We start from the raw sequence: 27,392 nt of genomic DNA, 5'->3' as shown, positions 1-27,392 counted from the left end.
CCTCCCTCGCCATACTTGATAGTAGTGTGTTGCTAATTCTCGATATGCTAGCCGCGGATGCTCGGCCGCCGCACCTTCGCTACGCCCGCTGATGCGCCTCTCACGAAGAAGGTCGAGATGGTACGTGGTAGAAGGGCGTGAGGCTGGCTGTTGAAGAACTTGCTAACCGTGACACCCTTGGCTTTGTAGACCAACTGGGAGAAGGGCCACTACCTCAACTATGCGAAGATGAATGAGAACCTCAACATTGTCCGGCAACGGCTGGACCGGCCACTCACCTACGCAGAAAAGATTCTCTACAGCCACTTGGACGACCCTCATGGCCAGGAAATCGAGCGCGGCAAGAGTTATCTGAAGCTGCGGCCAGACAGAGTAGCCTGCCAGGATGCCACCGCCCAGATGGCTATCCTCCAGTTCATGAGCGCCGGCATGCCAAGCGTAGCTACACCAACGACGGTGCACTGCGATCACTTGATCGAGGCTCAGATCGGCGGAGAGCAGGACTTGGAGCGAGCGCAGCAGATCAACAAGGAGGTCTACGACTTCCTCAGCACATCCTGCGCCAAGTACAACATTGGCTTCTGGAAGCCTGGTTCTGGTATCATTCACCAGATCGTTCTCGAGAACTACGCCTTCCCTGGTGGTCTCATGATCGGTACTGACTCGCACACACCGAACGCTGGCGGTCTCGGTATGGCTGCCATTGGTGTCGGTGGTGCTGATGCGGTCGATGTCATGGCCAACCTGCCGTGGGAGCTGAAGGCGCCGAAGGTTATTGGCGTCAAGCTCACCGGCGAGTTGAGCGGCTGGACGGCACCGAAGGGTACGCTTCCAAAGTACCAGCCCTCGTTGATTCCGCTAATGGTTTGTAGACATTATCCTCAAGGTCGCTGGTATTCTTACCGTCAAGGGTGGTACCGGCGCCATCATCGAGTACCACGGTCCCGGTGTCAACAGCCTGAGCTGCACTGGTATGGGGACTATTTGTAACATGGTATGACTTTCGAATACAGAATAGGCCTGCAAACAGCTGATCAACATATCTAGGGAGCTGAAATCGGTGCCACAACATCGCTCTTCCCATTCAACGACCGCATGTACGATTACCTAGCGGCCACGAAGCGCAAGGAGATTGGAGACTTCGCCCGCTCGTACGCCGCAGAGCTTCGTGAGGACGAGGGCGCGGAGTACGATGAGCTGATCGAACTCAACCTTTCCGAGCTTGAGCCGCATATCAACGGACCTTTCACGCCCGATCTTGCCACGCCCATCAGCAAGTTCAAGGACGCAGTCTCCTCGAACAAGTGGCCGGAAGAGCTGAGGGTTGGCTTGATTGGCTCTTGCACAAACTCGTCGTACGAAGATATGAGCCGTGCCGCTTCCATTGCTCAGGATGCGCTTGACCATGGCATCAAGGCGAAGGCCATGTTTACCGTAACACCTGGCTCTGAGCAGATTAGGGTGAGCAGCGCTGTGTGTGGAAGGCTCTGAACATTGCTGACACTTCTACCTGCACACACTAGGCAACCATTGAACGGGTACGACTACTTCCGATATGATTTACCGAACCTTCATTGACCTTGTGCAGGATGGCCAGCTCAAGACTCTTGAGGACTTCGGCGGCATGGTTCTGGCAAACGCTTGTGGCCCGTGCATCGGTGAGTGCTCCCTCTCAAGCAAGCGCGCTAGTTATGCGCTTCTGACAATATCAACGTTGTGCTAACGCTATCTCAGGTCAATGGGATCGCCGGGTACGCTAGACAATGCTTTGTTGTCCAAGACTTCGCTAACCACCTGATTATCCACCTAGGACGTGAAGAAGGGCGAGCCGAACTCGATCATTTCGTCATACAACCGTAACTTCACTGGCCGTAACGACGCCAACCCAGCCACCCACGCTTTCGTCACCTCTCCAGATCTCGTGGTGGCCATGACACTCGCCGGCACCCTGAATTTCAACCCGCTAACCGACTCTCTCAAGGACAAGGATGGCAAGGTGCGCAGCTGCAGGCATACTCCTCGCCAACTATCTGAGCTAGTGCTAACGCTTGTACCGCAATGTGTAGGAGTTCAAGCTAAAAGCGCCAACCGGTAATGGCCTTCCTGCGGACGGCTACGACCCAGGCCGTGACACTTACCAGGCGCCTCCGGAGGACCGTGCGTCGGTCTCGGTAGCCGTATCGCCACAGTCCGACCGTCTGCAGATTCTGGAGCCTTTCAACGCGTGGGATGGCAAGGACGGTATGCATGAACATAGCCTTTAAGCCTCTCCTTTCAATAATGCTAACCGGTGACACTTTCCGTGTAGCTCTTGACATGCCTATTCTGATCAAGGCCAAGGGCAAGACCACGACCGACCACATCTCCAGTAAGTCTTTGGACCAAGCGTCTGCAATCAGATCAGAAGCTAACACTCTCCACAGTGGCCGGCCCGTGGCTCAAGTACCGTGGTCACCTTGACAACATCTCTAACAACATGCTCATCGGCGCTATCAACAGCGCCAACGGCGAGGCAAACAAGGTCAAGAACTTCACCACCGGCGAGACCGACGCCGTACCAAACACCGCTCGTGACTACAAGCGGAAGGGTATCAAGTGGGTCGTCATCGGCGACTGGAACTACGGCGAGGGCTCGTCCCGTGAACACGCCGCACTTGAGCCCCGCCATCTCGGTGGCCTCGCCATCATCGTTCGCTCCTTCGCCCGTATCCACGAGACCAACTTGAAGAAGCAGGGCATGCTCCCCTTGACCTTCTCCAACCCGGAAGACTACGACAAGATCCAGCCCGACGACAAGGTCGACCTCATGTGCACGCAGCTTGCAGTTGGCAAGCCGATGACCCTGCGGGTGCACCCGGCGAAGGGCGGCGAGCCCTTCGATGTGCAGCTCTCGCATACGTTCAACGAGGGCCAGATTGAGTGGTTCAAGAATGGCTCCGCATTGAACACGATGGCGAAGGCGCATAAGTAAAGGGCGCTGACATATGCATGGTGAAAAGTGCTGGAGGGAGGCGCAACGAGCTGAAAGCGAGGGCACTGAACTGTTGTGAGATCAGGTGGGGCGGCAGTGGAGGAGAGAGCTTGAGGGACGATGAAGACGTGCTGTGGACTGTGCATATATGTGCTATGTTTGCTCGGCGTTCTGTAGGCATGAGTAGCGAAGCAATGTACGTTTGCAATAAGCCCATCTGTCAGCCAGTGATGCGAGGTCAAGATGTCAAATCAGGCTTCGAGAAGTGAGCGTGGCCCTTGTGGAGCTGAAGGCGTGAAACGCTCAAAGTTAGACATTCTGGCCGAGATATCCGAAATACGCGCCAGACTGACCAACACACATACTGAGCTTTCGAATATGGATGTTGAGCTGTTCGGGACAACCTGGCTCTTTGCATTGTTATGAACGGACACTCTACCAACATCCTGTAGTGGTGTGATGTATAGCTAAATCACACAACGCCACCTTCCTTACCTGAGGTGACTTACCTGACAAGTTTGTACAACGCAAATTGCCGATATAATACTAGCATATCTACTGAAAGGAGCACTAGGGATGCCAATTGGATAGCTCTCATTCTTTCGTCATCATACAGTCAGCTGATTCAGCCTTTAGTTTTTACTGCATGTGGTATATCATATCGTCATGAGTCTCTATGTACATATTGTTCCTTTCCGTCCGAAACCTAGCATGCTTTTATAGTGCGTACAATGCTGTCACTTAGTACGCATCACGGGCACGGAAGTGGTGACCCTCAGCCCAGGCGTCCGCCGGAGCGCCCTGGAAATCCAGGGCAGCCCACCAACCACCTGGCGCAGCTGGGTAGCCGCCGGGGCAGTCGGATGGGTTGGGCGACCATGACAGGGATGCACTGACTGGGGCGGCACTAGGCGTGGTGGAAGCAGAGGTCGAGCGGCTGACCGACGAGCTGACTGCAGGGGTAGTGCTGCGAGTCGAAGAAGCTACGGCGCTGGAGCTGGCTGGACGGGTGGAGGAGGCGGCCGGGCTGGAGCTTGCTGGGCGGCTAGAGGAGGCGACCACGCTGGAACTGGCCGGGCGGCTGGAGGAAACAACGCCGCTGGAGCTGGCTGGGCGGCTGGACGAAACAACCGCGCCGGAGCTCGCTGGGCGGCTGCTAGACGAGACGATGGTGGTCAAGGTGCTGCTAGCACGGCTAGAGCTGGCGACGGTGCTAGAGCTCGTGGAGCTGCTGGTGAAGTTCCTGACGTAAGGGGCGAGGCGAGAGCGGATGGTGGACTGAGCAGTGCCGTTGGGCGCATCGTAGTCGACAGTGAAGACAGAGACGGAGGCGAAGCAGCCCATGTTGAGGATGGTCGTCTCGCCCGGGAGGGAGCAGTCGCCGTTGATGCACTTGTCTGAGGTTAGCAGAGATTATAGTCGGGGGTGAGGGAATATGCTTACAGTGTTTCCACCACCGACTGGAACAACATTGGCATAGTTGAAAAGACCGGTGTTGTTGTTGAACACAGCCTGGTCGTAGGTCGCGCCACCAGTGAGACGGGTCTGGTAGAAGGTTGGGTTGACGCAAGAGGCGTTCGTCAAGCTGCTGATGGTGGGAGTGTTGACAGAGAGACCGTAACCCTGGGGAAGGAGTGGGGTGCCGGCAGGTGTGTTATTGACAAGAGTCTGGACAACGTTCACCGCAAGCTGGGCCTGGATAGTCGCCGGGTCAGGGTAGCCACTTGGTGTGGTCTGGTTGATCCATTGGTAGCTGCGCTGCTCGCTGTTACCGCCGGAGAAGGCGATGGCAGGAATGCCACGGCCGACAGAGAAGTAAGTGTAACCTGCGGTACCAGAAAGAGTCCAGAGGAACGGGCCAAGGTTGGTACTAGCAGAACGTCAGCTAATCAACGTCTTGCCCACAGCCTTCAGGTATCAAACGTACCCAAAGTTCGGGCCTGCGACGACCAGGTCGATGTGGGTCCAGTTGGTGAAGTTGGGAATCACGTAGTCGATGCCAACAGCAGCAGAGGCGACAGGAGTGCCGTTGTAGTAGAAGATGTTGGGGTTGAATGGCGCGCGGCCAAACGATGGGGAACCAGCAGGGAGGATGTTGTATTCCGAGGCAACGGGGAGGGAGCGGTTGTTTGTGAAAACCGCACGACCACCCTGGCCGGATTCGTCTTTGGCGAGTAGATCAGTACATGGTCAGGTTTGCGTGAAGCATTGTTTGAAGACTTACTGTCGGCCTGGGAGACACCAATCACGCGGTGACCAGCAGCGGTCAAGAGACGGTAGGTCTCGGTAAACTGAGCGCTGGCAAAGCCATCGTCGTTTCCGAGGAGAATGTTGAGGGCAGAGGTCTGCGAGGTGAGCGCGAGAGCCGCAGTTGCGGCGGCGGCGAATGAGAAACGCATCTTGACTTGAGGTTTTGGAGAAGTGAGGTAGAGTCAAGGACAGGGCACTCACGGTTCATGTTTGAGGGAGTGGCAGGATGATATACCTAAGACCGCAACATGTCTTGGCCAGCAGGCTTGGTACAGCCATCGTCCGAACGTTGACGGGTGTTGAACGACGTTCGTCCCGTCGAGTCCAGCAGTAGATCTTCAGCCAAGGCTTCATTGACGTCGTACCTGCAGAAGCGCACGGTCCACGTGAGCCGGTGAACCACTGAGATGGAGTCAGCCGCATCACGTTTTCTTCCCACGCTGCCGCTTTCTGCGACTCGTCCAGGGCTGCCACTTCCTTTTCCAACTTGGCGACGCACACCTTGAGTCAAGTCCGATGCACAGATGGTCGTGACGTTTCCAATGATGCATCTCCCTCCATTTGTGGCGGACTTTCTCCGAGTCGGCGGGAGAGCTCATGGGCACACTCACGTGCAGCCCACTTCGAAAACGACCTTGATGTTCACGACTTGATGATGGTTGGTTGGGCGGTTAGAGATGCCGCGCGTGTCTTCACGACGTAACGTGGAACGGCACGATGAAGTAGATGCTCTCTCGCACTCCCATAGTATCTCTATTTCACAAACCAGTGTTCCTTTGTAGCCTGTAGGTGCACTCTACAGCCATGGCTGACCCTCCATCCTACCGCAAGCACAGTACGCTGGAAGAAATGACCCCAGAGGAGCGCCTTCGCTCTTTGCAGGAGTATGCCGAGGGGAAGAAATATGTCACTCCAGGTGAAGACGGAACGATGAATGTGGGCATGAATGGGATGCGAGCGCTCGCGTTCGGAGGGGCCATGTATCAATCAAATACTTACGATACGCCGCTTCCGCCACCTTCGTATGGTGAGCCGTCTCAAGTTTCGAGCTCTAAGAAGCCTGGACCTGTTAAGAAGTGGCTCAACAAGCAGCGTGAAAAGAAGCAAGCGAAGGCCGCAGATAAGGAAGCCAAGGCTGGGCGCTCACGCGACACTGCCGAGCCTGCCGATGGCTAAGCTTTTCTGCATGCTTCTGTCCTTGCTGTGAACCAACAACATGAGGATCGAGGAGTTCGTCGCTATGTCGCCAATCCGCTTCGATCTGGCATTGTCGCTAACACACCCACCAGGCGCTAGTCTCGTAGAGAGGTCTCGTGCGTTAGTGGAAGGCAACCAGCCTTGACAGCCGCGAAAGATGACCGCGACAAGGTCTCTTTCTGGCATACCGCGAGACGCTGGAAGAGGCTCTGGTACCCCGTACCGCCTCAGAAGAGGGCGGCCAGCGGAAACAGGCTATTTGATGAGTGCTTGATGGCATGCGGCTATTCCCAGAGCGATGGAAGTCCGATAATATCTCACGGCCGTCTGCTTCCAATATTGAGTTTGAAGAATCAGAATTCGTCAATCGAGGTTGCCCCCTGGGGGGTAGTGGCATGCGCTGCCTCTCCGCGCGATAGGTCTTTACATCGCGCGTACTGGGCTGGGAAGTCTGGTGTCGTCCGTACCCAGGCAGATCTGCTGGGCTACACGTCAACATACGCCGGATTATGTTGGTGATATTTCTACCCAGTCTGATGAAGCTGGCATCTCGTCCCATTCAAGCTCACCGTGGTAGAAGCACAGGATACCTACAGCACCACCTCCGTTGCCCCGAACATAGGCGGGTGCAACCTGTTTGGTGCCGATCTTGGTGATATAGTCAGCCAAGAAGCGCACTATATTGGCCTTTTTCTGCTGGTAAGCCGCATTGACTTAGTTTCGATATGAGATACAGGCCTGCATCTGGACAGCTGTCTCGTCTGGAACCGCTAGATTGACGACTTTGACTTGCCGAGCTGTGTTGTAAGAGATCCACCTCCGCAATGCAGATGGACATAGTGCCCTTCACCATCTGCGGGAGGTACGAAGTGCTTGTGGTGCTAGCGGGCTCATTCACATCACTATCGCGATACCGTTGAAGCTTCTCGTCGAAGAGGTGAGCAATGCCTGCGCAATGTCTCAACACGCCGTCATCATTGGTGCAGTCACCAAACGCAGACATGTGCATTTGAACGTCAAAGACTAATCGAGCAGTAAGCGCATGCTTCACACAACGCTAGATCAGACACTCTCAAACTCATGAAGGCCTCTCGAGCGAAGTCCTCAATGCTCCAGCGAGCCACAGCGTGGGAGTATCTGACTGCCCAGCAACCCTGATTGCAGTGCAACACAAGCTGTTCACAACGGCACAAATTACGACGCATTTACCGCGCGGAACAGAATCGGTGCAAATGGGTACCGAACACGATCCCAGAGGTGGTCGACATGTCGCATTGCTCGATCATACCCATCATTTTCCATTGTATGAAGACCATTGCGCAAGTTGTTATGGCATAAGTCGACCAAATGTGAGGTCATTGTCTCCCAGAGAGCGATGTCGGATGTCCGCACAACAGAGGCTGTCGCCGCAGCTGTAGCGCATATCTACTACTTGACGATTCGAAGCAGCTCATGAATCCGACTAGCTTAACAACGATTATTACGGCTAGAAAGGATGTTCCAGTAGTGAACATCACGAGCCAGAAGAGGTGCTTTACAGACCTCGTCCGTCTGATTATAAGGGGATAATGGCCGAGCATAATGGAGATTAGCTGACTGCGACATCACTACTTCGTCCCGTCTGCATCGAACATCCCTGGGACCATAATGAGTTTTCACATCTGTTCAGCAGAATCCGCTAACTATTGACACAAGATGTATGTAGAGGGCCCGTAGGCGCTTGGGAACCTTCTCGCAAGAATTCTTGTCAGTAAACCGGGCGGCTTCCGGCTTTGAGGTCAGTCATGCGGGTATGAAGTGCACAGCTCCCTCCACCATGTCGTCGGAAAAGCTATCAGTCAGCATACTCATCAAGCATTGCTGCACCCTTCGAACGGGAGAATATCTTGTCCGTCAGATGAACAAGGGTCTCCTGGGTTTCTCCAGATCACCTTGGATGGATAAGATTGCTGCCAAATTGTTGATATCAGACGCCTGAACGCCACTCATGGTTCTGCTATCGTCGAACATATCTGCTTCTCGACAGAATCTGGTACGACTTGTCAGCTGCCAATCAAACCAAAGCGCTAACGGTCACAGCAAAACGCAAAACATGCAGCAGCGGGTATTCCCACGTCGTCACCGACCGCAGTACTAATCCACCGGTTCGCAGCTTAAGTACAGGAGAGCGGACGGGATCCTCTGTTCTCTGCGACCTATGGCCGTATGTACCATCCAGGGGAGCTTGCAAATACATATAGCCGTTGTGCTGACTCCGAGCTCTGCGTCGAAGCGGGACAGCAGTCATATTTGTATGCCAGCTTGGGTAGGATGACCGAGAGCAGCATGGTTATTACCGTCTTAGATACATGTACCAAAGGCGGTGTATTGGCGATGAAGCACTCAAAGCCCGGCGGAACATACTCCACGTAGCCTCTGTGAAGCCGGTGTGCTAACTGGCATGACTTGATTCAAGGCTGAGACGGAGTCAATGCGGAAGCTGATTACCTCAAAGGATGCGTGAGGTAGCTTCCGGCAAGCTTCTAGAGTGCCGACGTGCGACGTCGCTTTATCAGAAGCCGAGCTCCTCTTCGGTTGTGCTGCAAGTCTTTGAAGCTTCTTTTTGGTCATCGAGCGTTCGTATATCAAGTGAATGACGGTTCGAATCATTCCAGATCTCCACTTCCAGCGATTGCGGAAACACTCCTCCCGACCCGTACCCTTTCATCCCTTCCAAAACACGAGATACCTTGCTTCAGCGCGTCCACCAACATGGCTACGCTCTTAGTTCCATAGAAGTCGCCCGCAGATCGCAGCTTATCGAGATCATTTGCAAACTCTTTGGTCGCTCGTCGTAAATAGAATTCCGCAAATGCAATTTCTGGGTTACTGGTTGACTCTACTTTCTTCGTGAATACAGGCTCAGAAGACACGCTCCGATCGTCCTCATCGTAGTCCTCGGTTCCAGTGACGTCTGAAACGTCGGCGACAGTATGCTCGTGCGGGACTGCTCCAACATTTATTTGCACAGTGGCGGACTCATGACCGCTCTCGCTAGATGCGGAAGACGGTGACACTTTGCCAGCACAATTAGTGGCAAATTTTCTAATGCATTGGGAAACGGAACACTACCCACCTTCTGTGCGCGCCTTGCGTTTACGCTTGCGTATACCGTTGGCTTTTGATCCCGCCATAACTACTTTGTTTGTGTACGGTGAACCTCAAGATGCACTTGGAGTCTGTGAGAATCTAGACACAGACGTGCAGCGTGCACGGACCTGACATTACTACGCTTCATACACAAGCCTGGGAGATGTGTATTGCCAGGTAGCCAGGGTTCGCAGCGTGAATGAACCTCGCCTCGTGATACGTTGTTCATCAGGACCGCTCGTAGCCTACATACAGATTCCCGTGATAGTACTCAAAATCATGCGCTAACAAAGAGGGTATCCGCTCAAAATTGACCAGAAGCGCAAGTCAACACCATGCGCTTCACCTGCACGTGCTCAGAAAGCACCCCTAATTTTCGAGTACAAGTCAGTATCCAAGAAATTGAAGTTTGGATCAAGAATACAGAACGGTGCACGCAGTAGCGTTTCAGCCGTTGGACGCTCTCCGGGGTCACTGTATTGCATGTCAGCCATCTGCGCTCGTCACCAACGACAAAAAGATATACTTACATCGTGAAGCAGTCATACATAAAGCTCAGTGCCGCCGGCCCAACAACACTGCTCACATCATCCGGGATCGGCGGAGCCTGATAACTCCCTAGCTTGTAGATAGCGCCGATGGCTTCCTCTTTACTCCACGGTCTACAGCCCGCAAACATTTCGAGAACGACGCAGCCAAGCGACCAGATATCGACCTTGGCGCTGTAGCCTTGATTCATAGCCTGCCGCGGGTCCATCGAGTTGGGGTCTTTGTACGGCTGAGACTGCGCGCGAATGACTTCGGGCGCCATCCAGAAAACGGAGCCTTGCATGCTGTTCGTGATGTCGTTGTTGTACGGGTTAGCTGAGCGCTTGGAGATGCCGAAGTCGGAGATCTTGCAGGTGCCGTCTAAGTCCAGCAATATGTTGTCCGCTTTGAGATCACGATGTAAGATGCCTTCGCTATGCAGATAGGCCAAGCCGTTGAGAGTCTGGCGGGTGAGAGAGGAGACGACAGGTTCCTGGAAGCGGCCGTGTTTGCGGAAACAGGACCCTACGCTGCCACCAGGGATATACTCGAGGAAAATGCTTATGCTGAACTCCTTACGCTCGCAGCCCAGATACTGCACGATGTTGACATGGTCCAAATGCTGCATGGTGTCAATCTCCAAATCGAGCGCTTTCACCATCTCCCTGATCTTGGCCGGGTCTGCATTTGCCGCTTTGGGATTGACCTCGACTTGCTTTACGGCCAGCAGCTCACCAGTTGTAGTATTCATAGCCAGATACACTCGGCCAAAGGTACCCTTCCCAATAAGCTGACCGCGCATCCACTTAAAGGTCGGTTGACGCTCCGGAGCCTGCTTACTGACGTGCTGCACATTTGCCTCAGGTATGGTGTCCTGCGGAATGGTCTCGAGGCTGTTGATGAGCCTACTCCCACGGGACGGCTTGACCTGTTCGATTCTGGCACCGAACATCTTCGTGCTCTTGCGACGCACGACGCCACCCGCAGCGTCTCCACGAAGCGTACTTAGCCGGTTTGGAAGTACAGCCGGCATGTTCGCACCGCTAGGCGCTCGGCTTGATGCACTAGATGACGTGGACGGAAATTGCGACGTGGCCTGCATGTTATAATTGTTCTTGACCACATCACGGATACTCTTCGTCCTGCCCAGACCGCCAGATTTCCGCATGGTACGCTGCGCGAAGGACTGGTAGCCAGCATTCAGCAGCTTCAGCGTGCTCTCATCGCTGCCAAGGGTATCCGACTCGTCGGCGCTAGAGAAGGGTGTCGTGCTACGACTTGACTGTAGTAAATCCGAGGACGAACTTTTGGTGATAAGCGTGGACGGCGCATTGGTAAACTTCGGACTGCTGCTTTCGCCAACGCCTTCCTCTGCCTCGCCCATCGGTTGATCGAGATCGACATTCGGAAAGAAGTCATCAAGGTGCTCCACGATGCCTTCAGCGGGAGGACGATTGGCCCACATATCGCTTGCGAAGCTCTCACGCCGACCGATACCGTTGGAATCATCCGGCGAGTCCGTTGACCACTGGTTGTTTGACCCTGCCGACTCAGGCGCAAACTTCTGAATCTCCGGTATTTGCACCCCGCCCGTCTCCTCCGCCTTGTCCGGTACACCCACATTCGGCGAGTCGAACCGCACGTTCGACTTTGAAGTCTTCAGCTTCAGCTCCGGTCGACTAGGTGATCTGCTCGCGGAAGCTGGCGTATCGCCCCGAAGGCCCAGCATCTTCTGCGCTGTACCACTCGCTGAAGCCGAAGTCGGCGCGGTTTGCGGTGTTGGTTTGCCTCGCAGCGGGATAGCGAACAAGTTATCATCGCTGTCCTCATCCTCGTCGTTCTCCTCCACTTCCGGCATGGCGGGTGACGGTGCGAAGTCAACCTGCCGGGATGGTAAATCGAAACTCGGGCCACGCTTGCTCTGCACCCTGGCTAGCTGACTTGGCGGAGGAGCAGAGCTAGGACTTATGTGTTCCATGCTATGGCTTCTGCCGCCATCTTTGAGTTTACCAAGGGCAGGATTGGAGGGCATGCGGAGCGAGAGGTTCGGACGGCCATTAGCCTTTAGCGTATCCTCCTCATCGTTGAGACCATCCTCGTTGTCAGTATACTCCGGCACCTTGAACTGTTGCCCACCCTTCGACATCGTGAACGGACTCCTAGGCGCCCCGTTGCCAGGGCTCTGCCGCCCAGCTGCAAAGTCAACGCTTGTCATCGCCCTTGGCACGGCATGCGTAGTTTCTTGGCCAAGCTCAGGCGCCGTCATACTCTTGTGCAGACTACTAGGCGCAACAGGCGCACTGGACGGTGTGCCGACAGCGCCTGCAAGCTTGCCAGCCGCAGCAATGCCTGCAGCAATACCACTGCTGGCGGGCCTCTTACCGTCTTCTTCGGGGATAGATCCACTAGAGATACGCTTCCAAGGCTCCTCTTTTCGATGTGGCCAGCTCGTGCGTGCATTGACGCCCTGCTTCTTCGTCAAACTGTTCGCCTTAACAAGGGTAGCTGTCGGGTCCGGCACCGGCGGCGGCTTTCGCATGGGCACCAGTGTGTCTGTCTTCCTCTCAAAGTCCGCAGAGCCGGAAGAAGTGGGCCTTTCCTTCTCAGCAGTATACGGGGAGGCCCGAGGATTGTCGAAGTCATGAATGCGTCTTCCGGAAGCCGAGTCCCACATCCGGCTTCTGCGCTGCTCCAGGTAAGCCTGCTGCTTCCTCTCCATGTCTTTCCGGTAGACCTCTTGCTTCGCCTCCAATAGCGCCCGCCGCTCATGCTCCGGTAAGCTCTGAAAGTCTTGCTGCAGCATAGTCTCCTGCAGCGCCGCATTCCGATCCTTCATGTCCAGCGTGCCTTCTTCGCCGTCTTTGGTCAATCGCTGCACCGGCTTTATCTTGTCCGGGACAAGCGTGCTCTCGCCCGAACCCATGGTGCTCGTCGAGTCAAGTTGTCCAGCTTCTGTGAGCCTTCGGTACATCTCCTCGTCCAGCGGTTTGTCGGTGAAGTTGGCCTTGGCGAATGGACTCTGTGGGAAGCCTAGACCCAATCCTGCACTCTCAGCTGGTTGCAAGCTATTCGCACCTTGGCTCGGAGCCCGCAGATACAGTTTTAAGCTGCCACTAGAGTCTGCCATCCGCGTCAATGCTGCCATGAGTAGTTGATCGTGCAGTGCCTCGTCATGCTCCACCTGTCCAGGGCTCGTCATGTGGATAGCAACGTCAGGACCTTCCGGTACACCAAGATTGTAGCAGATCACCGTACGAAGCTGATCTGCTGACTCAACATCCGTAATATCGATCAGTCGGTAGTTCCAGCCGTCAGGTGTGACAAAAATGAACTTCTTATCGCCATCCCGAGTGACAGGCCGACCTCTCGTTTGTGGCACAGGCGGTATTGAATCCGTAGACTCCGTGCTTGCGTGCGGAGACTTCCTGCTTGGTGGTCGATCGGCCAAGGAAGTTTCGGAAGATGCATTTGTAGCCTTTGTGTACAGAGGCGGGCGTGTGGCCTGCGGTGAGGCTGGACTCGTCTCTTCTCTGTCATCCGCAGCGGCATTGTCTTCCTTCTTCTTGTCGCGCCTGAACTTCGCAAGGAAGCCTTTGTGCTCTTTTGCACTCGCAGGTGTTTCTTGACTAGTTTGTCTCGTACCGTCTGAAGGCGGTGGTCGCGATCCTTCCGTCGCGTTGCGCCGCTTGTTACTGTCTTCTGGGGACGGTTTGACAAACGCGGACTCCGCTTCCCGGCTGCCTGCACTAAGACGGCCACTGCTCGGCTGAGCAAGGTTACTCTGCTCTCCACTAGCATTCCTAAAGTGGCCGTAGTACCGTCCGTTGCCAACACCGTTTGCGACCGCCGGAGTGGGCCTGGCCGGGCCATTGAGGCCAGGACTCTGCTGCGGGCTAACATACTTCACCCCACCTGCAGGCGCAAACTCGCCGCTCGCGTTCGGAGAATGTCGCCGTGGCACATCACCGACAGCACCTAGCGCGGCAGACGAGAAGCCGCTTCGCCCATTGTCATCCAATGCAGATTTCGACAACGAGTCGAGAGTGGCAGAGCGTTGCTGCGAGAACCGTCGCTGCGCAATCGTTGGTGGCATTGTACGGCCAGGCGAGTCCGCATCTGCTGTTGTTGGTGTAGAGCCGAAAGCGCTCATCTCCTGCCGCGATAGGTTCGGTGAACTTTCGACTCCGCCATCGGTCCCAGCAGACTGCATTAGCTGCGCGCTCTGTCTCCGATTGTGCAGAGGGAGGCTTGTGGTACTGGCGGAATTGGCAGTCGCTGGTGTGCCAGTGCCGCCACCTCCAGTCCGCAAAATGTCCCTCACTAGCCTGCGGATACGCCTCGACTCCTCACGCTCCTTGGTCTGCTCCCACGGAATGCCATTGTTAGTACACTCACGCGCAATTTGCGGCAGTATCGTCTGCGGCATGAACCCTATGTTTCGCTGATTCCCGCTGCGACCGATGTCGAGAAAGAGCGAACCATGCACATTCAGGTGCTGGAAAGCAGATTGCCACTCGTTGCTAAAGCTGTGTGCCGCGAGCCATATGAGCACGCGGTCCAGCGGCCAGTTCTGGTCCTGGGGGCTTGCTGGCGTGTCTCCGGAAGATGAATGATCGCGGTTGGCTTGAGTTGCGGAATCGTCGGATTTACTAGTGGGAGGTGCGTTGAAGGAGTACGGATTCTGCATCTGAGCCGGCGACGGATGCTCCTGGGTCTCCTTCGCCGGCAGAATGAGCGTTTTCTGCCGGGTTGTGGGTGTCGGAGGCGGATAATTGTTCGGTTGTGGTGGCGTCGGCGCTTGCTGTGGATACGAATGCGGTGGCTGATACATCTGGCCTGGTGTATTGCTGAGCCATCCCTGGGCCTGCTGAGTGTTCATGTTGATACCGTATGCTTGAGCTTGATTATACGTGCCGTCCCCACCATACCGTTGCTGTGACTGCATCGCAATTTCGTTGGTCGATGAGAACTCGCCTGATGCACCGCGGTAGTAGCTATTCTGCTGCTGCAGATGAGGTCTGGACGGTGGCTGCAGACCTGCGTTCTGCCTATCGTGTGACGGATGGAGTGACGGAATGCCCACACCAGGTCCAAAGCTGTCGCCAGTTGGAAAGTAGGTGGCAGACGTTAGTGGCTGGTTGTCTGGCAGAGGTGGCAGCATATACTCAGAGTAGGCCATGGGATCGTACGCACGCGGCTCCCTTGTTTGCGGCGCGTGAGGAGGGGGGTAGGTGGTGGGCGTCCGGCTCCAGGCAGCATATCCGCCATTCGGCTGGCTTGGTGGTGGAGGTATCATCATGTGGGTCTGGCCCGCTGCGCTCATGGGAGGCCTCGGCGGTGGTCCGGGAAGCTGCATGCCCTGCGATGCGGATGCATGTACAGTAGGCGGTGGAGGTGGGGGCGGGATGTACTGACCTGGCCGCTGCTGGTCGGACACATGTCGCGCACCCGGGACCTGCCACCCGTGCACCGCTGTCCCTCCCGGCGTCACCGGCGTGCCTCTTCTGTATTGTTCTTGCTGCTGCGCTGCCTGCATCCTCGCGTCTTCGAACGTTTGCGCTCTCGGCCGGATCGGCGCAGCATACGAGACAGGGCTTGCGGTGTTCGTGATTTGCGGATATGGGCTGCTGGTGCCAGCTTGAAGTCTCAACAATGAGCGCTCGTCTCCGAACCCAGCACCCGGTATGTCATTAAGCACGATGCCAGTGGGGACGCTCAAGTTGTGGGCGCGGAAGGTGGTGGTGGGCGGTGGTGGAGTGGAATGCCGCGAAGGATCGTCCGGCGTGCCTGGGCGATTGCTTGCAGAGCGGTTTCGCGCATTGGCGGCAATCATCTTGCCATCGATCTCGCTCTGCTGCTTCTGCTCCGTCTGCGCCGCCAACAACGGTGCAGCTCACGTCATATCCAACCTTCAACTCCTGCGTGGGGAAGTATAGTCACTCGATGACCCTCCCTCCAACATCCAACCCTACAACCAAGGTCTCTCCTCGTCTTGATCAGTTGCGACGCTGTACGCCAGTCGAGCAGTCCGGAACGATGTGATACTGACGCCTCGGCTTAGGCTTCCTAGTCGCATGCGCGTACGAGTAAATACCAGCTTCGCGTCGTCCCGGAGAGCCTGAATTTGCTACACAAAGTATAGTATCGTCAAGCTAGTAAGATACTCTCTACCACCGAACGACAGCCACCTCACCGATGGCACTGTAAGAGGGAAACGGTCTGCCTCCTCCATCCAATAAGAGCGAGGTCAAGCCACTGCATCCACCGAGGCGGCACCGGCTATTTCAGCCCTACGGATTCGGGACGCAATACCAAGCGGATTGTCAACACTGCATGCTTATCGTCGTACAACATGCTCACACCCGACAGCACAGCACAAGATAAGATGTCATGATAATGTGGAGACACAGTCTGAGGAAAAGCAAGCTACTTGCTCTCTTTCATCGCGGACGCGTAGCCTTCTGGTAGCACACGTACATCAACAACGACTGCCTTGCCACTGAATGCTTGAGCTGCAGCATCTTTCAATACTGCTGCAAGCTTGCTTCTCTGCGTTACCTGCTGCTCGACAACGGCAACGCAACCTAACCCTTGAGCAATCATATGCACATCCGGTGTCGGATCTTCCAACCTCATTCCAATCCACTTATTGTCCACCTCGCGCCCTCTCCTCTTCGCCACCCGTTCTTGGTGCACTTCATCGTTGAAGTAGGATCCGTTGTTCGCCACAACGACCAACAGCGGGAGTCTATAGCGCGCAGCTGTCCACAGTGCTGACGAGCCCATCAGGAAGTCTCCGTCGCCCAAAACGCCCACCGCGAGGAGATTAGGCGCAACATCGCGGAGGGCTAGGGCGGTGCCGACAGCCTGACCGGGACCCGATGCGATGCCGGCCCCGCCATCCATGCCCATGAATGCCAGTGGATGCGTTGCGCGGAGGTCCGCGCCTTTCCATCCGAGCGGAACACGAACAAGGCATATATCTTCGGATGGGATAGCAGCGTGAAGTGCACTGGCGAGGTCCGTCATGAAGATGTCTTCGCTTTTTGATTCAGGCGCTGCAGGCGTGCCATGATTGCGAGCAGTCTGGCCAGATTTTGACCACTCCGAGCTATGTATCTCCCCCATGGTCGAAGTAAGGACGGCAGTGAGTGTCCGATCAACATCCGCATATATCGAGATGTCCGCCGGCGGAAGTCCGAAGTGGTCCTTTGACCAGCCGTTGTGCAGCGCCGAGTCCATACTAACATGCACGACCGTAGCCGCAGGCTCCTGGCCAACATCATGCGCTGCCTTCAGCGTCCCAGCTAGATCGACCCAGTCAAAGGAGACAATGACATCTGCTGAGCGTATCAATCCGCAGGCTTGCGACGTGATGAACACAGAAGGCGGACAAGGGTGCAGAGTATGATTAGTCGGAAAAGTGGCCGCTTGCTTGATATCTGTTAAGACCAGCGCATCAAAACGCTCAGCGAGCTGGATCCGCTCTTGCCAGCAATTACTCCAACCGTTCATTCGACCGAACATAAACAGTGGCCTCTTCGATTTGTGCAGTGCATCTATCACACGCAAGACCTCATCCGGCGATGGACCGGGCGGCTGATGCACAGGATGCAGGTAGCGCTCCGTATCCGGGAGATGTACAGTCTCCGGGTCAATTTCATCTTCCTGCAAAGACAGGTCGAAGCAAACATACGTCGGCGCGCAAGGCTTTGCACTCGTAGCAACAGTCGCATGCACCACACTCGCAATTGCCGCATTGACGGAATGCGGCTGATCGTCCCATTTCACAAACTGCCTCACAAGCGCGCCTTGATCCTGGGCCGTATGCGCCCAGTCGATCCAAGGCCGTCGCCTCGTCGCATCCAGCGGTCCGGTAGCGCCCAGTATCAGCATTGGGACGCGATCACACCAGGCATTAAAGATGGCCATGGTGGCATGCATGAGTCCTACGTTGGCGTGGAGTCCGACAGCCATAGGCTTCTCAGCGACTTTGGCGTAGCCGTGGGCAATGGAGACGGCATGTTCTTCGTGTAAGCAGACGAGCATTTCGGGTTTGGCGTTGCCATTGTAGTTCACCAATGAGTCGTGGAGGCCACGGTAGGATGAGCCAGGTACGAGCGCGATGTAGTCGAGATGTAGGCGGGAGAGCTGCTCGGCGATTGCGTCGCTGCCGTAGCCTATTACGGCCTTGCCCGTGTTGACGTTTCTTGGTCGGTCGGAGAGCTTGGGTAAGTGGGTGGCCATGGTCTGCAGGTTATTGTCTTATGCTATACTGGCTTAGAGTTAGTGGCCCGGTCGGCTACGTTGAATATTGCTCAGAACCTGAGAGTGCGTTAAGGAATGCTACACGACTGTCGTTAAGCAGTAAACTCGGATCAACGTTACGACGCTCTATGTTCAACCCTCTACCGTATCATGGAGTGTTCTTAGCGAACTATGAGCCGCCAGCTGCAGCTTCCATGTTCGGCCTGCCTTCTCCGCACGTGGGGCAACGGCGGCGTACATGATCGGCAACAGCTTGCTAACCCACCGTAGCCATCGCGTGCGCAGACAGAAGCTTGACGATCATGCGGGCTGGAGAGTACTGTAGACGACTTGCAAGAAAGCGAAGGTGTGGTGAGTTTCAGCTGATGGATGAACAACATCACGGTGGTCAAAGCGTTCCTCCTTCTCCGGCAAATGCCCACGGCGGGGGCAACCCCATCTCGTTCACATTGCCATCTTCATTCGAAGAACGAAAATGGAGCAGGCCGGCACACGCGGCATGGCAGCTCTAGCCCAGCTATCTCCGCAGGGTAGATGTAGGTGCTGCCCTCCCTCTCGTTTGATCCCAGACAAGTCTTCCAATGTACAGGCAAGCATTTCTCGTTCTCCCGCACTCATAGTGCTACTCTGGAGGTAATGTCCCTCACACGAGGACGTTGACCCAAAGCTCGTCTTCTAGAGTGACCATGGCACCCTCACTACCAAGTATACAAGACTCGCTCCCAAAGAACAAATCACTCTATTACAACGGGCAATGGCACGAGCCTGAATCCGGCGAAGTCAAGGAAACAATCAACCCTGGCAATGGTCAAGTGATTGACAAAATCAGCCAAGCTGGAGCCAAGGACGTCGATGCCGCCGTACAAGCAGCCCACGAAGCATTTACAAGCTGGAGACTTACAACGCCTGCTCAGCGAGCGGCCATCCTCCGCAAAGCAGGGAATGTAATGCGCGAACATGCGGCCGAGCTGGCCTTGCTCGATGCACTAGATACCGGCAACCCTGTAGCGGAGATGCTGAGCGATGCAAACGTGGCAGCGGCGAATATGGATTACTTTGCCGGTTTAATTCCCATGCTGAAGGGCGAAACGATCCCGCAGTCTGATGACACCTTCCATTACACGCTGAGAGAGCCGTTGGGAGTCGTTGCTCGAATTGTGGCGTTCAATCATCCAGTTATGTTCGCTGTAAGGTCATTAAAGAAGTACAGGTTGGCAAAGCTGACATAGAGTAGGGCGCGAAATCCGCCGCACCTCTCGCAGCCGGTTGCACTGTGATCATCAAGCCACCAGACCAGGCGCCACTGTCCTGTTTACGGCTGGCAGAAATCCTGAGCGATGTGTTCCCACCTGGCGTGTTTAACGTTCTGCCGGGAAGCGTAGAGTGTGGCAAGGCTTTGTCCACACATCGTCTGATTCGCAAAGTCACTCTCATCGGTAGTGTACCGACTGGGAAAGCAATTGCTCGGGCGGCTGCAGATACCTTGAAGCCGACGTTGTTTGAGCTAGGTGGTAAGAACGCGTTAATCGCATTTCCCGATGCAGACATGGAGAAGCTCGTTGTCGGTGTGGTAGGTCTCCCCACTTTTGCATTACGAACGCTCACGCTGACTGAACCGGATTCGTCCAGGCCAGAGGCATGAACTTCACATGGGCCGGACAAAGCTGCGGCTCAACATCGCGCGTCTTCCTGCATGAATCCATCCATGACGCCGTGCTTGAGAAAGTCGTCGCTTACGTCAAGCGAGAGTATAAAGCTGGCATACCTACCGAACTGTCAACGACCATGGGTCCGGTCATCTCGCAAGCCGCCAAAGACCGCGTGATGTCGTACATTGACTCTGCAAAGCAAGAAGGCGCAAAGCTGGCATGCGGTGGCGGAGCACCAGAAGGTATCGACGGTATCGACGGAGGCTACTTTATCGAACCGACAATCTTCTCGGAAGTCAAGCCGCCGATGAAGATTGCACGAGAGGAGATCTTTGGGCCAGTAATGTCGGTGTTCAAGTGGAGCGACGAGGCGGAAATGCTGCAGCAGGTCAATGATACCGAATATGGACTAACGGCCGCAATCTTCACTAAGGACATCGCCATCGCGCAGAACGTGGTGAAGAAGGTCGAAGCAGGCTTCGTGTGGGTGAACCAGGTCGGGCGACACTTTCTGGGCGTGCCCTTTGGCGGCTATAAGGAGTCTGGTGGCGGCCGTGAGGAGTGCTTGGACGAGCTGTTGTCGTTCACGCAGACCAAGAGTGTCAATATTAACTTGGCTAGATCGTGACGATGTCAGAGACCCAGTCTGATCTCATATCACACGACTTTCCGATCTGCAAGCACATGCTGTTCAACTATAGTATGTTATGCCGTTGTGTGCTCACAGGAAGATAGGGTGATTTCCATACGATTCGACGTTCATCTGGTCATGTCCCGGAATGACTGTGGTTTCACCTACCAAGGCGCGCTGAAGAGAAGCCAATGTTCAATCTTGGTGAGCAATCGGCGTAACAGCGGGCGGTTCTTAATCACATATAGTCATGCCGCCTGCACCTGCTCTGGAGGACGGCATCTTTCAAAACACCACTAATCCTCACACTCTTTAGATCAACAGCTACTATCACTGCGCCTTGATTACTACAACCCTTCCAGCACGATTCAAGAACTGAACGTCACACATAATCTCACTTCCTTGACTTCACTGGCGATCTACTAGCCGAACGCTGATCCAGCGACTGCAGAAGCCTACAGGGCTAATACTGATGCCTAAACCGCCGACGACATAACAGACGCATTAACCAATCCGCGATACCAGGCCAGACTCTTTGTCGAGGTGATCTGCGCTTCTTTCTAATAGGACGGCTTCCTCGAAAGTAAATGTGGCAAGCCTCAAGAGATCTCCGGGGATGGCAATGAGGCTCAGGGAGCGTCAATAATCTGGAGTATAACCGCTAGTGGACATGCCGTCGTTGTAACCTTCTGTCTGTCCCTAGACACGACCGATCCAAGACCTCCCAAACCAGTCCACCCCGTCTGCAGCTGGGGAATTACCGGAGCGACCGTCACCACTATGATCCAGAGATGCTCCAGCGTATCTTGAGGCGTATGCTCGGGTTCTCGACGCCGCCGATATTGGCAATGGCACACCCCCCAACGGCACCACCGCGAAAATTGAGCTTCATCCTCGCTTCCAAGCAAAGAATAAGCTGCCCAAAGGCAACCTCCTCTGCAAATGGGTCATGATTCAACAGTAAAGACCACTTCGCGGCTACTCACGACTGCGAGAAGCTCAAGACCTTGCGTGCTACTATCGAGCCCGAGCAGAAAGCTGCGGCTGAGCTTGAGCAGACAGCTGCGGCCGAGCTCGAACAGAAAGCTTTCGCCGATACCGAGCCACAAGCTGAGGCGGATATGACGGTGGCTGAAGCAGCTTCTCAAGATCCGTCAACCCAGCTAGCCGACCAGGATGTTCCAGAGGAAGAGCTACGTGATCCAGGCACTGCTTTCGACGCCACTACACCCAGCATCCGTCAGAAGGTTGTCGCTGCTAAGCAAGCTGAGATAGAGGCTCGTATCGCTCTTGAGGAAGCCGAAACAAGTCTTGCCAGTCTAGAGCAACAGATGGCGCCGGGTGATGCGAAGAAGGCCAAATTGTTGTCCGTGACGGAATGCATTACTGTGCACCCTCTTCACCTTGCTATGATGCTGACTTGGGACGAGGACGGTCTTATATGTCGTCCTACTTGCACGATGCCGACCTACGAGGTGCTTGACAGATTTGGCAGCGTGCCTGTCTTACGCAACTCCATCTACCACGCAGACATCCAAGCCGTCTTCGACCAGAACGTTGCATTAGCCGAGCAAGCCAAGCCGCTCGCGGAAGGGTTCATGAAGTTTATGGAATCGGAGGGGCGATGGTCGCGTGCTGTGGATCGAGCTTGCAAGGATATCGAGGAGAAACGTAATCTCCTCCATCAAGCCTCCTGAAGCTACAATACACCAAGCTGTCACCCGAAGACAAAGCAGCCCGTCAGTAGCAGAAGGCACAGCGCGCTGAAAACGAGGGTAAGGAGCGTACCAAGTGGGAGCGAGATGTATATACGGCGGTTGCAAACCATAAGAACGAGCTCCTCGAGCATGCGAAGAAGTTGCACAGCGGTGCGTCAGGTGGTCAGGACAGATGTTTACACCTATCGATGCCAGCGTAGCCGAAGGCAAACCTCGTTGTGCGTGACGAAGACTTCCTTGATGACGAATGGGACGGTACTCTGCCCAGTTGGACTGCCAATCAGACTTCTGGTGCCCAAGATATGGTCGAGTATGTTAAGCTCGACGCTTACGATATCGAAGGTTCCATCACTTTGATGGGCAGCTTACCGACATACGACTTCCGTAAGGAGTTTCTTGCCAAAGCTGGCGAGAATGCAGACTTGATCTCGCCACACAGTGTGGGCAGAAACGAGAAGATGGTGAAGAGGGGCATGAACAAAGTCGCTCAAACTCATTGCCAGCTATTGCTACCGAGCGAGTCGGATGTCGAAGCGGGCGAGCTGCTACCACACCGCGATAGCAGTCAGACGGTACAAGACTGGGACGGTCCAAACCTGAAGCTCTCTATCTTCCGTTCTGATATAATGCCCTCTTTGCGCATAATTCTGCAGTGCTTGCACACACGGTTTGCTCCCAACACTGGTCATGTTCACTTCTACTTCGGAAAGCTACAAGCACCGCTTCGCATGGTTGATGGTGAGCTGGAGTATAAGGAGAAGCACGGAGTCATCGACTTCTACCACGACTTCGACCATAACGACGAGTACTGCGACATCACTCTAGGTGTGATTACGGTGGAGCAACCAATTTACGAGTCGGGCACCTGGCGAAGCGCGACTTCTCCAACACTGCGAGTGAAGTGCGGCTGATCGAGCAACTCGAGGATCTTTGCGAGCCATGCGAGAAGCGTGTAATCAGGCTCCGCATCGTCCGCACCGATGAAGAGCGCCAAGCTCGAGCGAGCGATGCCTTCCACGATCTTGGCATCTTGCTCAAGATGATGGATGAATGGAAAGGCGCTCCCAACGAAGCGTACGTGGCGGCTTGTCCTGATAACAAGCCATGGTCGGACGATGGGCTCTTCTTGGAAGCAGCCGCTATCGGTGCTTCGAATAATGAGCCGTGGACGACCAAGCTGCATCCTATCACTGAGGTGTTCCGGACTGAGGCTGCTGGAATTCCAAGACCATTGCAAGAAGTCGATTAGCCTGCCGTGTCAGACTGGCATACTGGTTTGGAAAGCCATAGCCGAGGTAGCAGCGTTTCCTATGGTGACGCTGAAGGGATTTTGTCCGTCAGAATGATTGCCAGTTGCTTACGCATTCAATAGGTCCAAGGAGGGTTTGGAGGCTTGAGAGAAGTTGGCTTCTTAGCCGCTAGGTAGCGTTGAGTTCAGGCGCGTGCTTACATGACGGCGCCACCGCGATCGCATAGTGACCAAGTCCGGCTTCTACGAGAGTCAGCGTGAAGGTCGAAGGCCAGAAAGAACATATCAAGAGCAGACCGATAGCAGAGGTGATAGTGCGTCGAAAATGGCTAGATATCATGGATAGCGCCAGACGGACCTAGAAGGCTTGACAGCCACTAGCAGACGTACTGTAGCAAGATGAAGGCAGCGATCGCTGCCAACCCCAATTTAATAGAAAGCATACTGCCTGATAGATGGTCGATCGCTTTGTTCATCGCACATGGAGCACGTCTTGCTCCGCGTGACGTTTGGTAACTTCAAATGGGCCGATGGTCTGCATTGCAGATTGAACGCGAAGCGTAGACTGTTTCATAGAATGTAACGGTAGATGGTATCTCGGATGGTACAGTTACAATCGGCGTTGGAGGTGCATATCGCAAGCGCTGCTACAGACGACAGATAATACTTCGGTGTTTCGTCTAGGACATCTTGCCCTTCATCTCCTCGGCAGTGCCTTTCGCTTGGCCAGCCTGGAAATTTCTTGATCAGTAACACAGACAAATGCGGATGGGGAGTAGGAGTCCTTACCATCTCATTTGCCTTGCCCTTGGCCTCGCCCATTAGCTCGGATGTCTTGCCCTGTCCTTGACCCATCATCTCCGAGGCCTTACCCTGTCCTTCACCCATCAATTCCGAAGCCTTACCCTGTGCTTGACCAGCCGCCTCCGAGGCCTTGGCCTGCACCTCGCTGTTGTGCATGCCAGCGGCCTCCCTGGCCTTCTCGGCTATTTGCTCTATACGCATCGGCGTCAGCGAACATGTACAGCTGGCACAAGGTCCGGGTTAACGCACCGGCAGCCTCAATGCCGGCTACGGCGCCCTTGGAGACGGTCTTGTCGACAGACTTAAGGGCATCCTTCGCCTGGTCGATGGCGGAGTTGCGAGCACGAACGGAGGTGCTGAAGAGGCGGGCTTGCCGAAGAGCGACTTGGCGGTACATTTTGATGGTCTGTTGGGATCGAGACTGGGAGGTGATTTGGTGTTATGGGGGGTTTGATCGATAGAGGTATAATATGAGCGATGCAAAAACAGTGCTGCATTCACTCCTCGCAACCGAACTTGACATCATCGCAACGTATGGAGCTATGGCCACGCCACGCCACGCTCGGCTCGAAACGCCACAAGCCTTCCCTTGCCACGTGTATCCATGTTTCTCAATCCAAGATTTCATCCGATGTGATAATCCACAACTGACACGCTACTAGAGGAGAGTGTCGTCGAGCTTGCGCACAATAGACACGTTTTGAGAATATCTTACCAGAATCCTCCGGCGATGGGGTGTGCTCGCACGCTTTTCTCAAGCTCCCGGGCCGCCCCTTGATCAATCATCATTTCCTCGACGTATCCTTCATCGTCTGGCGCGGTACAGTACTTTGCATTGCTTATCAGGATATGCACATCATGATAGCCGACAATGCGTATCTGCAGACTGTTGAGTGCCATTAACCACCCGGTTGGGTGAATCTACAGCCAGAATCAAACCATCCATGTAAAGCTCCTTCAGCCTCGGAAAGGACGTCCCAATATCTGCAGAGAGGCGGTTAGGTTTCAGCATCCAGCGGCTGAGTCTTCATCTGGTCAGCTGGGGCAGCGCAACGTTCGCCAACATCAACTCTAACTCCTCTCCTTGAGTCGTTCTGCGCAACCCAAGGCCAGTGTTTGCAAGCGGGAGTCTCGTGACGATAGTCATATGCGACAGGATGTCGTTTTAGTACCCTGCTGCTACTTGGACAGAGTATAATCGAGCGATCCGTCTCCCCTTTCTGTAGTTGAAAAGCGACCCAGCCCGCATATATCAAGCTCTAACGTCCGAAACAGTGCAGCCCGCTGCGCCCAAAATGTCTCGGTGTGAAGCATATCTATGCTGGAAAACCCGCCAACGCCGAGCCACGTCAGCCCAACCGAGGACAGGGTGTGTGAGGTGAACTCCGACCAGACGCGCCGCTCGTCAACCAATCCATTGCCGGATGTCTTAACCAGCCTGTCGACAGAGCTGCTGTACCTTCTCGTACAGGAACTGGCCAGCGACGGCAAGGACAGCTTGACAAGCGACGGAAGGCTTCACCTGCAGCCCCTACTCAAACATGCAAGATCTTCCCAGCTCTCGTCATACCGATACTGTACAAAAGTGTACCGCTACGCCTCAACCTGTCAACTACGGTTTCTGACGATGTCTACCCTTTGCAGAGGCAGCCTTCGAAAATGCAATGCTGCCTTACGCACACGCCCAGCGGCGCGGTGAACGCCAAACTTGTCCAGGAAATCCAGGTCTGCGTCGAGCCTTTCCCGGTCGAGAACTGGAATAAATTTTGCTACATCGAAAGATAGCTCGTTTAAGCCGGCATCAACCCACAACAAGATTGAGATTAGATCACAGTCCCAGGCTAACGGACCAGCAGGATACAATGCAGGCACATCTGATCGGCGCATACGCGGACCCCCTCTCTGGAAATATGTTCGGCGCTCACTGGGAAAGGCGCACAAGGTCATGGCGTCACTCTTCCGATGACCTGATAGCGAACACGGATGGCGCCCTAGCTTTATGTCGCACCTTGGGCATCTTGAGGTGGCAAGTGGCGGACAAAGTACGCTTCTATACCTGCTACACCATCGTCGAGGTGATTGAAGGGCAGAGTACTACTGCAGGGGCAGCGTGTACTACTCAGCCATAGCCTGTCTGCCCGGCGCAGTCCGAACTGTCGTAGTGTACAGCCAAAAGATCTTATACTATCACCACACCTTCCACCAAGGCTTGCCACCTCCGCCATCCGTCTTCATCGTCTGCGCCTGACTTAATGCTGCAAGCTGTGTGTCTTGCTCTACATCTTTCGCTGCCCGCCTCTCTTCTCTGATTTTCTCCTTTCTTTGCTCCCTCGCTTTGCGATCGATGTCCTTCTTGTTCAGTATCTCAACTGCTCTCATCATGCCTTCCTTCTCCGCCTTCCGTCTGTACAGGCAGTATTGATACATAACAGCGGAGCCAAAGCAGAACGTTCCGGTAGCCCACGAACAAGCGGTCCATACGGTAGCTGCAGCACCGATCAACACTCGCGTTATGTCTCACCATAGAAAAGTCATTCACGTACCTCCAAAGACAGCCCTTACACCCCCGAACGCAGCACCGCCCCCAATCCCCGTCAGCAGCGCATCCCGCACACACGGCCTCTTGTGAAATTCCGTAAAGTCATTTAGCTTCGGCAGCGCATTCCAAACGGTGACCTCGGGCGCTTTCCCTCCCGCCGTGTGCTCAGTGCCTCCAGGCATGAGGTTGGCATTCTCCGGCGCTCGGTAAGGTGTCGCTTTGCCACCCTGCCATTGCGTGCCTGCGAACGCCTTGTTCTCGGGATGAACATTCAACGCCTCGCGACTGAGGTCTTCTTCTACTTTCGCAGTTTGTTGTCTTGTGTCGTCCGCCATGCTGTGATGGTTGACAGAGGGTAGATTCGTTCATGCAGTCTCACCTTCATACACGGAATGGCTCCGTCATGGGAAAGCTACATGCGCCATTTGGCCTGCGGTGAAACGCGTCTTGCACCACTTT

General features: G+C 54.9%; 14 protein-coding genes across 14 annotated transcripts; 6 read left to right on the top strand and 8 right to left on the bottom strand.

Annotated features, from left to right (window-relative positions):
- Nucleotides 1-57: 57 nt before the first annotated feature.
- BAUCODRAFT_63400 (uncharacterized protein) lies at nt 58-2,971 on the top strand (the record flags this gene model as incomplete). The annotated part of the gene is made up of 11 exons (XM_007674539.1): nt 58-120; nt 190-823; nt 873-994; nt 1,048-1,461; nt 1,524-1,538; nt 1,589-1,658; nt 1,735-1,751; nt 1,811-1,996; nt 2,067-2,241; nt 2,309-2,368; nt 2,424-2,971. 11 exons carry the CDS (start codon nt 58-60, stop codon nt 2,969-2,971), a joined length of 2,304 nt encoding a protein of 767 aa, XP_007672729.1.
- A 1,290-nt stretch (nt 2,972-4,261) lies between these two features.
- BAUCODRAFT_83963 (uncharacterized protein) lies at nt 4,262-5,536 on the bottom strand (the record flags this gene model as incomplete). The annotated part of the gene is made up of 4 exons (XM_007674538.1): nt 5,196-5,536; nt 4,899-5,136; nt 4,415-4,841; nt 4,262-4,363 (listed from the first exon to the last, which is right to left on the bottom strand). Coding segments are annotated over exons 1-4 (942 nt in total), but the record flags the coding sequence as incomplete, so codon positions are not given.
- Nucleotides 5,537-5,643: 107 nt separating this feature from the next.
- On the top strand, nt 5,644-6,439 carry BAUCODRAFT_369939 (uncharacterized protein). Its single transcript, XM_007674537.1, has one exon. It carries the CDS (start codon nt 6,026-6,028, stop codon nt 6,395-6,397), a length of 372 nt encoding a protein of 123 aa, XP_007672727.1. The 5' UTR covers nt 5,644-6,025; the 3' UTR covers nt 6,398-6,439.
- A 640-nt stretch (nt 6,440-7,079) lies between these two features.
- Nucleotides 7,080-7,421, bottom strand: BAUCODRAFT_119777 (uncharacterized protein; the record flags this gene model as incomplete). The annotated part of the gene is made up of 1 exon (XM_007674536.1): nt 7,080-7,421. One exon carries the CDS (start codon nt 7,419-7,421, stop codon nt 7,080-7,082), a length of 342 nt encoding a protein of 113 aa, XP_007672726.1.
- Nucleotides 7,422-7,811: 390 nt separating this feature from the next.
- On the top strand, nt 7,812-8,589 carry BAUCODRAFT_30694 (uncharacterized protein). The gene has a single exon (XM_007674535.1). The coding sequence runs from the start codon at nt 8,235-8,237 to the stop codon at nt 8,394-8,396; it is 162 nt and encodes a 53-aa protein (XP_007672725.1). The 5' UTR covers nt 7,812-8,234; the 3' UTR covers nt 8,397-8,589.
- A 474-nt stretch (nt 8,590-9,063) lies between these two features.
- BAUCODRAFT_119775 (uncharacterized protein) lies at nt 9,064-9,591 on the bottom strand (the record flags this gene model as incomplete). Its single annotated transcript, XM_007674534.1, has 2 exons — nt 9,064-9,473; nt 9,534-9,591. 2 exons carry the CDS (start codon nt 9,589-9,591, stop codon nt 9,064-9,066), a joined length of 468 nt encoding a protein of 155 aa, XP_007672724.1.
- A 66-nt stretch (nt 9,592-9,657) lies between these two features.
- Nucleotides 9,658-16,323, bottom strand: BAUCODRAFT_128849 (uncharacterized protein). Its single transcript, XM_007674533.1, has 2 exons — nt 10,078-16,323; nt 9,658-10,021 (listed from the first exon to the last, which is right to left on the bottom strand). Exons 1-2 carry the CDS (start codon nt 15,906-15,908, stop codon nt 9,904-9,906), a joined length of 5,949 nt encoding a protein of 1,982 aa, XP_007672723.1. The 5' UTR covers nt 15,909-16,323; the 3' UTR covers nt 9,658-9,903.
- A 160-nt stretch (nt 16,324-16,483) lies between these two features.
- On the bottom strand, nt 16,484-18,665 carry BAUCODRAFT_30691 (uncharacterized protein). The gene has a single exon (XM_007674532.1). It carries the CDS (start codon nt 18,320-18,322, stop codon nt 16,502-16,504), a length of 1,821 nt encoding a protein of 606 aa, XP_007672722.1. The 5' UTR covers nt 18,323-18,665; the 3' UTR covers nt 16,484-16,501.
- BAUCODRAFT_30690 (uncharacterized protein) lies at nt 18,664-20,944 on the top strand. The gene is made up of 3 exons (XM_007674531.1): nt 18,664-19,530; nt 19,578-19,913; nt 19,973-20,944. Exons 1-3 carry the CDS (start codon nt 19,030-19,032, stop codon nt 20,618-20,620), a joined length of 1,485 nt encoding a protein of 494 aa, XP_007672721.1. The 5' UTR covers nt 18,664-19,029; the 3' UTR covers nt 20,621-20,944.
- A 1,932-nt stretch (nt 20,945-22,876) lies between these two features.
- BAUCODRAFT_30688 (uncharacterized protein) lies at nt 22,877-23,343 on the top strand. Its single transcript, XM_007674530.1, has one exon. The coding sequence runs from the start codon at nt 22,968-22,970 to the stop codon at nt 23,250-23,252; it is 285 nt and encodes a 94-aa protein (XP_007672720.1). The 5' UTR covers nt 22,877-22,967; the 3' UTR covers nt 23,253-23,343.
- Nucleotides 23,337-24,036, top strand: BAUCODRAFT_30687 (uncharacterized protein). The gene has a single exon (XM_007674529.1). It carries the CDS (start codon nt 23,381-23,383, stop codon nt 23,588-23,590), a length of 210 nt encoding a protein of 69 aa, XP_007672719.1. The 5' UTR covers nt 23,337-23,380; the 3' UTR covers nt 23,591-24,036.
- A 388-nt stretch (nt 24,037-24,424) lies between these two features.
- BAUCODRAFT_83952 (uncharacterized protein) lies at nt 24,425-24,858 on the bottom strand (the record flags this gene model as incomplete). Its single annotated transcript, XM_007674528.1, has 2 exons — nt 24,644-24,858; nt 24,425-24,585 (listed from the first exon to the last, which is right to left on the bottom strand). Coding segments are annotated over exons 1-2 (309 nt in total), but the record flags the coding sequence as incomplete, so codon positions are not given.
- A 1,107-nt stretch (nt 24,859-25,965) lies between these two features.
- BAUCODRAFT_30684 (uncharacterized protein) lies at nt 25,966-26,315 on the bottom strand. Its single transcript, XM_007674527.1, has one exon. The coding sequence runs from the start codon at nt 26,279-26,281 to the stop codon at nt 26,003-26,005; it is 279 nt and encodes a 92-aa protein (XP_007672717.1). The 5' UTR covers nt 26,282-26,315; the 3' UTR covers nt 25,966-26,002.
- A 60-nt stretch (nt 26,316-26,375) lies between these two features.
- On the bottom strand, nt 26,376-27,166 carry BAUCODRAFT_30683 (uncharacterized protein). Its single transcript, XM_007674526.1, has 2 exons — nt 26,938-27,166; nt 26,376-26,880 (listed from the first exon to the last, which is right to left on the bottom strand). Exons 1-2 carry the CDS (start codon nt 27,113-27,115, stop codon nt 26,582-26,584), a joined length of 477 nt encoding a protein of 158 aa, XP_007672716.1. The 5' UTR covers nt 27,116-27,166; the 3' UTR covers nt 26,376-26,581.
- Between the last annotated feature and the right edge of the window lie 226 nt (nt 27,167-27,392).

This window comes from Baudoinia panamericana (assembly GCF_000338955.1).
Source record: "Baudoinia panamericana UAMH 10762 unplaced genomic scaffold BAUCOscaffold_2, whole genome shotgun sequence".
In the NCBI taxonomy this organism is placed as follows: Eukaryota; Fungi; Ascomycota; class Dothideomycetes; order Mycosphaerellales; family Teratosphaeriaceae; genus Baudoinia; species Baudoinia panamericana.
This window is presented reverse-complemented; position numbering and strand designations above follow the sequence as displayed.